At 58.7% G+C, this 14,233-nt stretch overlaps 2 protein-coding genes across 2 annotated transcripts; one reads left to right on the top strand and one right to left on the bottom strand.

Moving 5' to 3' along the window:
• The first annotated feature begins 2,071 nt into the window (after positions 1–2,071).
• On the top strand, positions 2,072–11,092 carry SKOR1 (SKI family transcriptional corepressor 1). Its single transcript, XM_031669227.1, has 9 exons — positions 2,072–2,256; positions 2,483–4,688; positions 5,723–5,813; positions 6,741–6,848; positions 7,360–7,431; positions 8,802–8,876; positions 9,142–9,216; positions 9,728–9,793; positions 10,274–11,092. The coding sequence occupies exons 1-9, from the start codon at positions 2,150–2,152 to the stop codon at positions 10,366–10,368; spliced, it is 2,895 nt and encodes a 964-aa protein (XP_031525087.1). The 5' UTR covers positions 2,072–2,149; the 3' UTR covers positions 10,369–11,092.
• On the bottom strand, positions 10,841–12,782 carry LOC116275959. The gene has a single exon (XM_031669226.1). The coding sequence runs from the start codon at positions 12,436–12,438 to the stop codon at positions 11,923–11,925; it is 516 nt and encodes a 171-aa protein (XP_031525086.1). The 5' UTR covers positions 12,439–12,782; the 3' UTR covers positions 10,841–11,922.
• Between the last annotated feature and the right edge of the window lie 1,451 nt (positions 12,783–14,233).

Below are 14,233 nucleotides of genomic sequence, written 5' to 3'. Positions count from 1 at the left end.
AGCTCAGGGTTCGCATCTCCGAGCCCGGGGCCCCGGCGCCCCGCGCCCGCTGAGAGCGGGAGGGGCCGCGGGTGGGAGCGCGGAGAACCAGGGAGCGCGGCTGTGCGCGCGCGCGGGGAGGGGCCGCGCCGTCACCCGGAGAGCCCGGTGGATCCCGGACTCCCGCCTGCCGCTCCTCCCGCCGCTCACCTCCGCGCACCGCTCGCCCGGCTCCAGCCGCCGCCGCACTGTGAGTACCCACGTCCGATAGCCGGTCGCCCCGGTGCTCTGCCCCTGCAGCTTTTTTTTTCGTTTAGTTCTGATTTGGGCTCCTGTGGCTGTTGATTTTATGATTATACCTAACCACACCACCGCCTCGCTCCCACCATTGCCAGTCTTTCGCTTCGCTGCCCTCCCCAGGCTCGTCCCTCAAGCTCCGGGAGCCGACGAGTGTTCCCCAAGCTGCTCTGGCTGCTGCTCCTTGTCGCTGCATATGGCCCTTCGCCTGTGCTTTCCGCTTTGGCCCCCGAAATTCCGTTCCTTTCCTAGGGACCCCCTTCTTCTGACTCCGGGCCCGGATCCCCTCCTCTCATTCAGGGAAAACCGCGCAGGGACCCAGGACCCTCAGCTGGGGTACGCTCTCGGCTCGGGCGCTCTCTTCACTGTATGCGGGCCAGGCACAGTTGCCGATTTCGAGAAACCGAGAAGCTGTCATTTCCCAGCCCTGCGCGCCCTCCAGCCACCTCCAGGAGGGCGCGGGGCTTGTCAGCCCGGGAGTCAGGACAGTGTTTTTGCCTCCTAAAATGATATAAAGGACTTCAACCCGAAATGAGGGTCAACTTATTTTAGTTCGATCCTCGGAGATAAAGATGAAACAGACAGATAATACATAAATAGCTTGATACTTGAAGAAGGTACAAAACAGATGAAAGAAAGAGGAGCGAGCTGGCAGAGACAGCTCAGGGACAGATAAGATCGACAAATGAGGGGCTCCTAGACAAATAGAGAAGAAGGGAGAGAGACAGATAAACAGAAGATTCCAGTCTCCTTGCTGAAGGCTTTTGAACTGGGATCCCCTGTCTGTCTGGAGTGGCCCCTCTGAAAATGGATTTACCTTCAGGGCCGACTGCAAGGGAGAAGCCCTCAGGGTTGGGCTACCCTGGCCGCAGGCTGCAGGCGCTCTGATGGGAGCTTGGCTTGTCTGAGGACATGTGGCTGGGTCAGGCGACCTAGAGGGCCCCAAACATCAGTCCCCAAGTGTCCCCGCTGCTGAGGTCTGCCTGCACAGCTCCCTCCCTGCCTCAGCCAGAGAGCAAAGTGCAGGACCAGCAGCAACTTTTGTACCTGGAGCCTTGAAATGGCTACGAAGATGGCCGATATTCCTTCCAGCCCATATGAACCAGGACAGCGAGGCATGAAGGATGCTCAGAGAGGTGATGCCCCTGAAAGAGGAAGCTCAGAGCCCCGGAGCCTGCAGTTGGCCCGAGTGGGAAAGGCATATATGAAGGAGGAAAGCTCAGGGAGTGGGCGACTGGAAGCTAAGAAGTGGATCCCAACAAAGTTCCTTGAGAACCTCTCTGTCCCACGCGTTGACCTCGGTGGAAACCAGCTTTGGTCTGGAATACAGCTAAAAATGCAGAAAATGTGGTGAGAACTGCAGGATCCTGGTCTCACTAATAGCTGGAAAGAAAAAGGTTTATATATCCAGCCGAAATCTTTCTGCTCAACGAACGTGGGAGCCAGGCGTGAGAGGAGAAGCTCGGGTTTGTGGAAACTGGCAATGCTGTCCCCGGAAGCCGGCTCGGCACCGAGCTGGGTGCGGTGGGGGCCGCGCTAGGTCCGGGCGCGCACGGAGCGCTTCGGAGAGGGTCGGGTTCAGCACCGCGAACAGCGGTAGCCTCCGCCTCTCTCCTTCCCGGGCAGACCCGGTTCCCTCCTCCTTCTCCCCACCCCCCTCCACCCCCTGCTGTCTGGAGATGGGCAGTGACCGCCCCTCCCCCGCCTCCCCATCCCTCCTCTCACTGCCCCCGCCCGCCCGCGTGCATGCGCGACTGAGCAGAGGGGCGGCCGGTCCCCGAAGTCCGGGCTTCAGGACCCGGGCCGGCAGCACCGGCTGCGAGTGTTGCCGAAGGCGCACAGATTTGGGCGCTGAAAAAGCCTGGATTTGGCAATGGCTTTGCTGTGTGGCCTTGGGCAAGTCACTCTGTGTATCTGGGTTTCACTTCCTTCCCAATCCGAAAACGGGATTGGGTTCCTTGCAGACCGGGCATTCCTGAGGTCTCCATTACCCCTTCTCCTCCCCCAAACCCCGGGGGCTTTTGTTAACGGCGCCAACATGGGTCTGAATAACAAAAGACGCCTGTCCAGGGGGTGAATGAGTTTGGACTCCCCACTGCCAAGTATCCCCCGCGCGCCCAACTCGGCGCGCCCCACTGGGCGGGCCCGAGACTCGGCGGCGGAGCTGAAAATGGCTTATCTGCTCTCTGCTTTCTCTATTTTGCAGGAGCGGCGGCATGGAAGCTCTCACCACTCAGCTGGGGCCGGGGCGCGAGGGCAGTTCCTCGCCCAACTCCAAGCAGGAGCTGCAGCCGTACTCGGGCTCCAGCGCTCTCAAACCCAACCAGGTGGGCGAGACTTCGCTGTACGGGGTGCCCATTGTGTCGCTGGTCATCGACGGCCAGGAGCGCCTGTGCCTGGCGCAGATCTCCAACACCCTCCTCAAGAACTACAGCTACAATGAGATCCACAACCGCCGCGTGGCCCTGGGCATCACGTGCGTGCAGTGCACGCCGGTACAGCTGGAGATTCTGCGTCGGGCCGGGGCCATGCCCATCTCGTCGCGCCGCTGCGGCATGATCACCAAGCGAGAGGCCGAACGCCTGTGCAAGTCGTTCCTGGGCGAGCACAAACCACCCAAGCTGCCCGAGAACTTCGCCTTCGATGTGGTGCACGAGTGTGCGTGGGGGTCGCGTGGTAGTTTCATCCCTGCGCGTTACAACAGCTCTCGTGCCAAGTGCATCAAGTGCGGCTACTGCAGCATGTACTTCTCGCCCAACAAGTTCATCTTCCACTCGCACCGCACACCCGACGCCAAGTACACACAGCCCGATGCCGCCAACTTCAACTCCTGGCGTCGTCACCTCAAACTCAGTGATAAGTCGGCCACAGACGAACTGAGCCATGCTTGGGAGGACGTCAAGGCCATGTTTAATGGCGGCACGCGCAAGCGGACCTTCTCCCTACAAGGAGGCGGCGGAGGCGGTGCTAATGGCGGGTCGGGTGGGCAGGGGAAGGGTGGTGCTGGCGGCGGTGGAGGCGGCGGCCCAGGGTGCAGTGCGGAGATGGCCCCAGGCCCGCCGCCCCACAAAAGCCTGCGATGTGGTGAAGATGAGGCAGCTGGGCCTCCGGGGCCACCTCCACCCCACCCGCAGCGCGGACTTGGCCTGGCGACCGGAGCTAGTGGCCCGGCGGGCCCAGGAGGGCCTGGTGGCGGCGCAGGCGTACGAAGCTACCCGGTGATCCCGGTGCCCAGCAAAGGCTTTGGGCTCCTGCAAAAGCTGCCCCCACCACTTTTCCCCCATCCTTACGGCTTCCCTACGGCCTTCGGCCTATGCCCTAAAAAGGACGACCCGGTTTTAGGTGCGGGCGAGCCAAAGGGCGGTCCTGGCACTGGGAGCGGCGGCGGCGGCGCGGGGACTGGCGGGGGTGCGGGGGGCCCGGGAGCCAGCCACTTGCCCCCGGGGGCAGGAGCGGGCCCGGGCGGTGGCGCCATGTTCTGGGGGCATCAACCCTCCGGGGCAGCCAAGGACGCAGCGGCAGTGGCTGCAGCGGCCGCCGCCGCCACTGTGTACCCGACGTTTCCCATGTTCTGGCCAGCAGCAGGTAGCCTCCCGGTACCGTCCTACCCCGCTGCTCAGAGCCAAGCCAAGGCCGTGGCAGCAGCCGTGGCGGCGGCAGCGGCGGCGGCGGCGGCAGCTGCTGGCAGCGGTGGCCCAGAGCCCCTGGACGGTGCCGAGCCAGCCAAAGAGGGCGGCCTCGGCGCGGAGGAGCGCTGCCCGAGCGCTCTGTCCCGCGGGCCCCTGGACGAAGACGGCGCGGACGAGGCGCTGCCACCGCCCCTGGCCCCACTGCCCCCGCCGCCCCCGCCGCCCGCACGCAAAGGCTCCTATGTGTCGGCCTTCCGGCCGGTGGTCAAAGACACTGAGAGCATCGCTAAGCTCTACGGGAGCGCCCGGGAGGCGTACGGCGCGGGGCCTGCTCGCGGGCCGGGACCCGGCGCTGGGAGCGGCGGCTACGTGAGCCCGGACTTTCTGAGCGAGGGCAGCTCCAGCTACCATTCCGCTTCGCCCGACGTGGACACCGCGGACGAACCCGAGGTGGACGTGGAATCCAACCGCTTCCCCGACGACGAGGGCGCACAGGACGAGACCGAGCCCTGCGCACCCAGCGCAGGGGGTGGCCCAGACGGTGAACAGCCCACTGGACCCCCTTCCGCCACCTCCTCTGGAGCGGACGGTCCCGCAGACTCTCCCGACGGCGGCAGCCCCCGCCACCGGCGCCGCCTCGGGCCACCCCCAGCTGGCCGGCCCTCATTTGGGGACTTGGCGGCCGACGACGTGGTGCGGAGACCTGAGAGGAGCCCGCCAAGCGGCGGCGGCTACGAGCTGCGAGAGCCTTGCGGGACCCTAGGAGGCCCCGCGCCGGCCAAGGTGAGCCCCGCGCCCGCCCCGCAGGTGGCGCCTTCCCACTTACCCTGTGCCTGGCGGGGCTGCGGGGCCGGGCGGAGGACGGGAATTTTGTTCCGCGCAGGCGTGGGAACAGCAGGCCCAGGCCACTCTCTGCAGGCCCAGCCTCTGGCGCGCTGCGAAACTGGGCCCACCCGCACCCTCCAGTGAGGGTTTCGAAGGGAAGGGAAGCTGGGGGCGGGGGAAGGACTGGGGAACGTGTGTGCTTTGTTTTTGTTGATGGGAATGGGGAGGAGACCGGCAGAGACTGCCAGATACAGAGACAGAAAAGGGGTGTGGAGGAAGAAAGACGAGGTAAGAAAGGAACTCAGAGCCAGAGAAAAGCGCTCGCCCGGGTGGGCATCAGAGCCCCAAGGAAGAGGAGAAGAGAGGACAGTGTGGCCTTTCCCTGAGTCCGGCCCCAGCAGTACCGGGTCCCTGGAATCTCCCACCACCCCAACTCGCAGTTTTCCGAGTCTCTTCGCACTCCCGCCTTGGGAACCACAGGGTTCGTTGCTGGGAAGCTGTCTCCGGACCGCGTGCGGGGCGGGAGGGGGGCTCGCAAGTTGGCAGGGCCGGGGCTTGAGGGGCAGGATGCAGCCAGGCTGGAGTCGTTGGCCATTTTGAAAGTGAGTGCGCATACCTGTACATTCGGTTCATTAAAACACGAATCATTAACCGGATGCGAAAGGCGTCATTTGTGCCGGGGACGGGGTACCGGCGGGAGAGAAAGTGCCTAAAAGAAGCTGGGTGCAGAGGGTGGAGGACACTTTGAACGGCCCTTGGCTTGGAAGCCGCTTTGTGTTTAGAGTAATTTTCCCGCGGGGGCTAATAATTATCCTGAATCCACAAGGGCGCAAGGGTGCGCCGCGTGCGTCGCTGTGCCGGCTCAAGTCCTGCGGACGCACCAACCTCTGCCACCCCCTCGGCTTTCCCTCTTGGCCGCGGGGTAGGGCTGGGCGTCTTCGGGCCGCCGCAGGGCGCCCCCCTAATCGCCTGTCATTTCTCGGCCGCCGCAGGTGTACGCGCCCGAGAGAGATGAGCACATGAAGAGCGCGGCGGTGGCGCTGGGGCCCGCGGCCTCCTACCTCTGCACCCCCGAGGCCCACGGTAACGCCTGTCGCGGCCGCTGGCCACTGTAATGGGGGGACCGCAGACAGAGGGCCGGGGTCAAGGAAAGCCTGTTAAGAAAGACAAGGAGAGAGACGCAGAGGAAGAGGGAGAGGGAAAGAAAAATAATGAAAACAAGGAAGCTAAGCTAATACTCCCAACAACTTTCAACCTTTGGTTACTTAAAAACAACAATGACAACACGCCCTCTGCACCACGCGCACACACATGCTGCAGTACACCCAGACACGGAGTTAAACACTTAACAAAATCACGCCCGACACCCCTGCAAGGCCTCTCATTTATTCAGCAAGTGTGTTTAGCCGCGGGGTCCCCTTTGGCTAGGCCGGATCCGGGCGGAGGATGGGGGCACATGGCCGCGCGCTTGGGTACCCCAGAAGCGCCAGGGTAGCTGAGGCCCAACGCTGGGTGGTGGGAGCCGCCCTGCACTTGCGCGCCTTACCAGGTTCCTCGCAGAGGAGGGGTTGGGGGCCGCGGAAATTCGGGCAGGTCGAGGCAGCCGAACCCCGGACGATGTCCCCCTACCCACCCCGAAGGTCGCAGCCTGGGTCGCGTTCTCGGCAAGAGTCGCGCGGAAAGACCGGGCGGCCACGCGCGCTCGCGGTGCCCCAGTATCTGCGCACGATGTAGGTCGCTGGTCCCTGGTGGGCTCGGCTGCTCATCTTGCTCTTTTCCAAGGGGCTGGGGCGGGGGCGTGAAGCCCGGAGATGAGCAGACCACGCGCGGGGGTCGGGGGGGGGGGCCCGGCCCAAAGCCTCAGGGCGCGAGCCTGGGCGCACAGCCGGGAACCAGAGGCGGCCACGACGCTTTTAATTAGGGCTCGGGTGCCCCGACCGCGGCAGCTCCGGTAGTATCGGGGTCACGGTTTCTTTGCCTCTCCTTGAAACTCGGTTTATTGCCTTCAAGAGCCAGATAAAGAAGACAATCACTCGCCCGCCGATGATTTGGAAACGAGGAAATCCTATCCAGACCAAAGGAGTATCTCCCAGCCAAGTCCTGCAAATACAGACAGAGGTGAGCCAACCCTTGAACCCATCGCTCCCCACCGCACCCGGGAGCTGGGACCCAGGTCGCCCACGTTCCCAGAGGCTTGCGAGAAAGGCTTTTAATCAAGTGTAAGTGGCTGCCAGTTTTCTTCCTCGGCGAGCAGATAAATATTTAATGCGAGCAGGGTGCAGGCCAGGTTTTCTGCCTCCTTGATGGATTTGAGGTTTTTTCAGGTAAGGACAGAGGATGTACTGAAAGGAAATGGAGGGACGTCCTCACCCACATAAAATAGGTCAAAGGGCACTTCCTGCCCTTAGATGGCCCATCTTCCCTGGGCCGTCTCCTCCAGGGGTCACTCTTCTACTCCCTACCATGATGTCTTAGAAGGTGGGTAGTACCGGATGCCTGTAACTGTCTCCTCTAAAGGCAGAGGGTCTAGGGTAGGTCCCTGACTCGATGTGGTTCCTGAGAAGCCCACCCCTTCCCTCTCAAGGGCTCTCCCAGGACAGAACCCCTCTTATCTGCCCTTGTATCCCAGGCGAAGATGGGCTTACCTTGGATGTCACAGGAACTCAGCTGGTGGAGAAAGATATCGAGAACCTGGCCAGAGGTGAGGCTAAATTTGTGAAAAAGGTGTACACTGTGCCTGAGGGTGATGGGTCATTCCTGTAGAGGGGTGTTATCCGTGTAGGGGGTGAGTGTGGAAAGACATGGCCTTGGGGGGATCAGTTTTCCTTTCTTTGGGTGGAAAGTATGATCCTCTGGACACATTACCCTGGCACAGAGGTATGTATGTGTGGGTGGAGAATGGGAGTAAAACAAACCCCCAGAAGTTTATTGGAAGTTTGGTTCCCAAGGCCCAGGTCTGTCTGAATAGCCTTGCAAGAAAGAGAAATGAATAACGATGATGAGAACTTTTGATGCCTGTGGACAATCAGACAGGACAGTCTGGGTCCTCTAAACTCAATGGAAAACAGGACTTCAATGCAAGATTGCAGGGAAGCATTTATTTTAGGAATGTGAGAGGTGTTTTTCTTTCTCCTGGAATTGACGTATAACCACCTCCACCTTACCCTAAATGGAGTGAGGATGGAGCTTGTTTGCAGAATGGGGATCCCTGGGGGTTACTGCTCAGCCTGTAAGGAGGAGACTATGGTTTGAGGTGCAGAGTAGGGGAGTCTCTAGCCCCACTTTGCCCTTCTACCTTTCATTCTTGCATTTCAAAGGAGCCTCTTCTGGTGGAGGGCCCAGATACCCATGACCTCATGGTCAGGGCAGGTGCCACATCTATCCCTCTGGAGTTGGTTCTGAGGGTACTCACAGAAGCCTCTACACCTAGCTCCCTGTCCCTCAACTAGCCCATAGATGGTCTTCGGAATTGGTGGCAGGAGGAAGACAAGCATTGGTGGTCTTCCATTCTTCCTAGTTACAGAATTACAGGAAATGCCATTACCTTCAAAATCATTGGTGCTTTATAGTGAGGGTTCTTAGCATGGATTTGGCAGTCTTCAGACCTTCTGAAATTGTAGGCAAACTGTTGTATGTGTATTTTTCTGGGAAAGGTGTCCAAGGCTCTGACCAAAGCCTCCCTGATTTATATGGAAAGGGTGGGGGTGGGGGAGGGTCTGTCACTTGAAGTGGGAAATCAAGTTTCTGTGGGCCAGCTTCTTAGATTAGGGAGTTAGGAACAAGTTAAAGCAGTTGCCCAGCTGCATAGTTCCTGGAGCCAGGGCTTAGATTCCACCATCCTGAATTTATTCTCCTGGGCATCCTATCCCACAGCCCAGTTTCTTCACCTAAATCCTTTGAATGCAGTTGGTAAAGCCAGAGAGTGGAGGGCCTCCACCTACTGGTCATCCTCCTCAACTCTCCTCTCAGGGTTGTTGACCAAGGCAGAACCTGGGTGCTTTCTAGGTCCCCTGAGCTCCACATAACCCTGCTTTACCTCCCCCTTTACCTCCCACTTTTCCCCTTTCCCAGACGAATTGCAAAAACTGCTCCTGGAACAAATGGAGCTCCGCAAGAAGCTGGAACGGGAATTTCAGAGTCTCAAAGGTACCCACTGCCATCCTGCCTCATCCCACCTCATCACCGAGCCTTCCACCAGGGTGCCCCGACCTACTCCGAAAGCCAGGTGCCAGGCAACTGGCACTAGGCGCCCTGCAGGAGCCAAGAAACTGTCCTTTTCCAGGGTTGTCGGCGAATGGCTGGGTGGGAGTGGGGGTAGGGGTGAAAGCGGGGGGAGGGGGGCAGGGAGTGAGGAAGTGGAGCTGGGGGAGGGGGCTGTGCGTAACAGCTCTCACTTAATCAATTTGCACAGATAATTTTCAGGATCAAATGAAGAGGGAATTGGCTTATCGAGAAGAAATGGTGCAACAGCTGCAAATTGTCAGAGGTAAGACGGGAGTCAGGTGAGCGCGTGCACGGGCCGTAACTGCCTCTCGTCTGGCAGGAGCCGCAATGTTGGCTCAGTCATTTGGATTTAAATTGAAGGTAATTTAACAATTATTTTTTTTATTTAATATCCTTTGTATACTCTGATTAGCCTCAGAATGGCAAGCGAGCCCAGCAAACGGCTTGCAGGCATCATTACATGGAGTGATTGAACTTCTTATCGCGGCAATTTCCATGGTTTCTAAATTAAAAATCGAGGCGTAAAATTACCTGGGAAGTAATGCCTAAGTTTGCTTTAATTTTGGTTAGATCCGTCTGCCTCTAAGCGCCATCCCAGGCCATTTCCTTCCTCCGCCAGTCTGCAGTTAGGAGCTCCGGTACCCCCTCCCCCGTCCCTGGAGTTGTGTCTGCGCGGAGCTGCGCCCTGGGGAGAGGAGGAAGCTCGGGCTGTGACCCCGGCCTTTCGGAGTGTGGTCTGCGTTTCCTGACTGGCCCCTCCTCTTGTCTTCCAGATACCCTGTGTAACGAACTCGACCAGGAGCGGAAGGCGCGCTACGCCATCCAGCAGAAATTGAAAGGTGCGGAAGCCAGGAAACAAAAAATAGGAGGGGTGCTGGGTGCCGGCCGTGCTGTCGAGTGAATGAATGAATAGTGGGACTAGTGAGGAAGGCCACGATCCACATGGATCAGAATCTGAGAGGGAGAAAAGTGGAAACTGATTTTAACGGGAAGATTATTCTACGATGGTGGGGTAAAGAAAGCCACTTGGGCTTTGGGCGCCAGAAAATCTGCCTTCTAGTACCAATTCTGGCTTTGAGCAGGCTGACCCCTCTCTTACTGTGCCTCAGTTTCCTCTTCTGTAAAATGGGGCTACTGAACCAGAGCAGTGGTTCTAAATCACCAGCCTTTGTCCTACCTTCCTGCCTTCTCCTGATCCGCTGCGTTGAGATTCCCTGACCCCAAAGGGTTGGGTAAGGTCGGGGAGGGGAAGTGGTGGACTGCGCGGTGAGGTCAGCCAGGAGAGGAGCCCAGAGTGACCCTCGCGACTCTCTCCCCAGAAGCCCACGACGCCCTGCACCACTTCTCCTGCAAGATGCTGACGCCCCGCCACTGCACTGGCAACTGCTCCTTCAAGCCCCCGCTGTTGCCCTAGGGCCGGCCTGGCCGCACCCCTGCGCCCTCAAGCCATGCTGCTCCTTGTAAATACCCGCTGCCGCGGCGGCCCTGAGCGAGGAACAAGCCATTCGGACCCGACCGATGTAAATACAGCCGCCCGTCCGCCCGCCTTCCTCCCGGGCTCCCCGACCTTGCCCGCCCCCTCCCGGGCGTCCCAGTCCAGGGCGCCGGCTTGGTTTCCAAGTGTAAATACCGCCTCGCACCTCAAATCCCCCTACCCCGTTTGAACTCTAGGGCATCGGACCTCAAGGGGTTAAAACTGGACAGACGGGGGCGGGAGGGGAGAGAGCCCCCTCCCTTTGTATAGCCTTGAACCGGATTGTGAATACAATGTAGCAACTTCGCTGGCGCCTGCCCCGCACTCCCCGTCCCGTCCACTTCTGAAACTCCTGTTCCTAATGACAAAGTGGCTATGTGCAATGGATATAAATGTACTGTGAGTCTCTCGGTTCAGTATTAGGTTCACTTTAATTTATTTATGCTGTAAGTTATTTTTGCTTCCTTCTCCTGGACCCACTTCCAGTCCCGTTTTGCATTCCCCTTTGGATTTTGCTTTGTCTATTTTTTTGTTGTAACCTCTTGATGTAACAGCACTTTAAAAGGGCGACAACTGACTCACGAGATGGCAACCACCTGGAGCCTGTTTGGGGAGACCACCCTATACCCTTGACTTTCGTTTTTAATAATTATAATAAAAAAAAAAGATGTCACTTCTGGGGCTACGGAGATGGGAGTGCATCGGCGGAGAGGGGCGGGCGGAGCACTGTGCAACAGGTGGGGGTGGGAGCAGCCTCGCGGGTTCTGGGGCGCCCGGGGTCAGAATCGGGCCTGCTCAGGTGGGCAGCAGCGAGCACTCAACCTCTCCACTGTCCCCTCCAGACACACTCAATTTTCCCCCACAGAGCACTCCCTCGCCGCGTTTAGGACCCTCCCTTGGGCCCGTGATGGAGGAGGGGCATTATGTCATGGTCCTTAGAGCAGAGGTCCCCGGCCCTTTCTTCAAGCGCTCGAAGGCGCCGAAGGTTCATCCGTGCCCATTTCCACGCCTGCCACATCGGGGAAGTTACTTCCGGGGCGCTCACAGACAGGGCTCCCTGCCGGGAATCCTAGGTTCAACCAGAATTGTCCCTTTAAATGGCGCGGGCACCGCCGGCCTGGCCTGGGGGCACTGGGGCGGGGTGGAGGTCGCAGCGCGTAAGGTGGGTCTACGCCCGGCAGGCCTGGAAAGGAAGGCGGGACTTGGAGAGCTCGGTCACAGGCGGCCTCCCGTCTGCCCTGCCGCTACCCGAAAGGAGGGACCCCGGTCCGCATTTTCTGTTCGGTCCATTTTAGTCCGAGAAGGGCTAAGGACTTGCCAGGCCTCCGCTGGGGCGTCCGACATCCGGGTCGCGGTTGGCAAGGCCTCCCAGCGGCCTCAGTTTCCACAGCGCACCTCCCGCTTGGGCTAGAGACGATGTTGCAAACTGCAGAACACTCTTTTTGCGAGGAGGAGAGTGTGGATGGAGTGGGAGAGAGCGCACGGCACTGGGAATCATTCAGCCTTGGCTTCCATTTCTCGCCCTCGGCTGGCTAGTGGGGGTCCCGGGTTGCGCCCTTCTTTTATCTTTCCTGGGTCTCTGTTTCGGCCTCTGTGAAATAACACGCAGGCCTCCGTCCATGCGGCTCGTAGAAAGCGGACGGCAGGCCCCGTGCCACCGGCCAGCGGTTCGGGACCGGGAGCCCTGGGCTGCAGGGACCGGGAAGTTTCGTGGTGGGTTGTCTTGGTGGGCTTCGGACGGAGCCGGCGAGTAGGGGCGCGCTCTGGGCCTCCCCGAAGCTGCGCAGACGGGGAGTCCAGCTGCGCGGAACAGCCGGGAAGCCAATCCCTAGAGTCCTTTGCGCTGGGGGTCGGAGGCTTGGCGTCCCAGGATGTTCCAACGGCTAAGCCCAGAGAGGACACGAAGGAGGTAACAATGTTGAGGGCGCCCGGCACACCGCGAGGCAACGCCTCCGGACATACCATCCCTGGGCAGGGTCCCTCTAGGGAGCGGGAACGTTTCATATGCATGGGAACCTGATCCGTTCTCCGCTGGACCCATGGCGAAACTGAGGTCCAGAGAGGAAGAGACTGGAGACCCCAGGGCGCGCCAGGGCCCGTGGAACTGCGACAGGGCGGGACAGCGCTGGTGTGGGAGTTTGCCGGCGCCTTTCCCCACCGCGGATTGCACCTTTGGAAGCCGCACTTTTCTTCCCTGTAAAATGGGCATAACCATTACCACCCAGGCAGGAAGTTCCGTGGCTGCGGCCCGACAGAGGAGCCTGGCAAATGCTCCTTCCCAACCTTCCTTCCCAATTCCCCCCAAAGTGGAAAAACTCCTAGGCGGCTGGGGCCTTCCGGAAGGGACGCCCCATTTGGGCCGGAATCTCTGCGGACTGGAGTCGTAGGCGGATCCGACCCAGAAAGCTCAGTCGCAAAAACCCTCCTGGGCTTCGCGTCCCTTTAGAAGTGGTTTGTTCCCCCGAAAATGTTAATAACCAAACGATTGGTATGGATGTAATTATCAATAATTATACGAATTATTGCTGATTGCGGGGCTCGTAGCTACTTTAATTAGTTTACCAGATTCTAATTAAGTTAAATGAAACATTAATAGGGAAAATATGCTTTAAAAAAAAAAAAACCGGGATTTAAAAAAAGTCTATTTCTCGCCACAATGTTGCCACCTTGCGACAGATTTTAGGCATTACAGCCAACGCCCGAATGCCCAGACTAGGGTGCCTGGGCTCCCAGGGAGAACAAGTGGGGCCTGGAAGTTGGGAGGAGGCAGTTGAGCACAGAATGTCCTCCGGGCTGTTCTCCTGGGGTGTTTGGTTTGGCCTGGTCCCCAGCGGTGCCTACAGGAGGTCTGGCTCTGGAGTCCTAGATCTGGGATAAGGGACCAGAGCGCACGGAAGCCGGGAGCCCTCTTATTCAGAGGAAACCGGGACCCCTCTTGAGCGCCGCAGTGGGACAGATTATCTCTATCCTCACCTGTCCTGGCAAATCCAGAGTGAGAGACTGAGTAAAGCTGGAGCCACCGTTGGAGACAGCATCAAGTGGTTTTATTTTTCACCCCCATGGGAGAAAGCAGTAAGTTCCTTCCCATCTCCATTTCCTCTGCAAATCAGGGTAACCTGTGTGCTAAAGCACCACTTATTAGACCCCTCAGCTCCTGGAACACAGGTGACTCCGTGTTCTAGTGGCACTCTGTTCATGAGGCTAGCAGGGCACTCACCTCCCTTTGTTATTCTCGGTTGTTTAAGTGTCTGTTGCCCTAAGAAAGTAAGTTGACAGCAGGGGTCACACCTTGCTCTTCCTTGCAATCTACAACGCAGGGCCCAGGACTCCACAGGCACACAACACATGTCTAGATGAATGGCTTCCAACTTTGTGGTTCATCTAGGTGCTGAAAATGTCTAAGGGAAGGAATCCCTAGGTGCTTCTGGACAACAGCCACTGAGAAGCAATTAAGCTCATTTGCATAAGTTTAATTAAACAGGTTTACTGCTCAGAAAGAAGATCCTTCATCAATAGGATTAGTTTTGGGAGCAGGTGTCAGGTAAGTGATTGTCAACCTAGAAAAGGAAAACTTTGTTTCTATTCCAACTATGTCCTAAAGAGGGTACTCCTTCACTCCGTCATATTTTTCCAGGTCACTGGCACACAGGTCCACCCATTCCTAGCTACCCTGCTCTAAAGTCTTGATCCATTGCAAACATGTGACTCCTGCCTTGCATTCAGAATACCAACAAAAGCAGAACTGGATCTGCGTGCTCTTCCCATGAATTCTAAACAACCTGATCTCCTCTCTTCATCCTCAGAT

This window comes from Papio anubis, chromosome 7, assembly GCF_008728515.1.
Source record: "Papio anubis isolate 15944 chromosome 7, Panubis1.0, whole genome shotgun sequence".
NCBI classification, from domain to species: Eukaryota; Metazoa; Chordata; class Mammalia; order Primates; family Cercopithecidae; genus Papio; species Papio anubis.
This window is presented reverse-complemented; position numbering and strand designations above follow the sequence as displayed.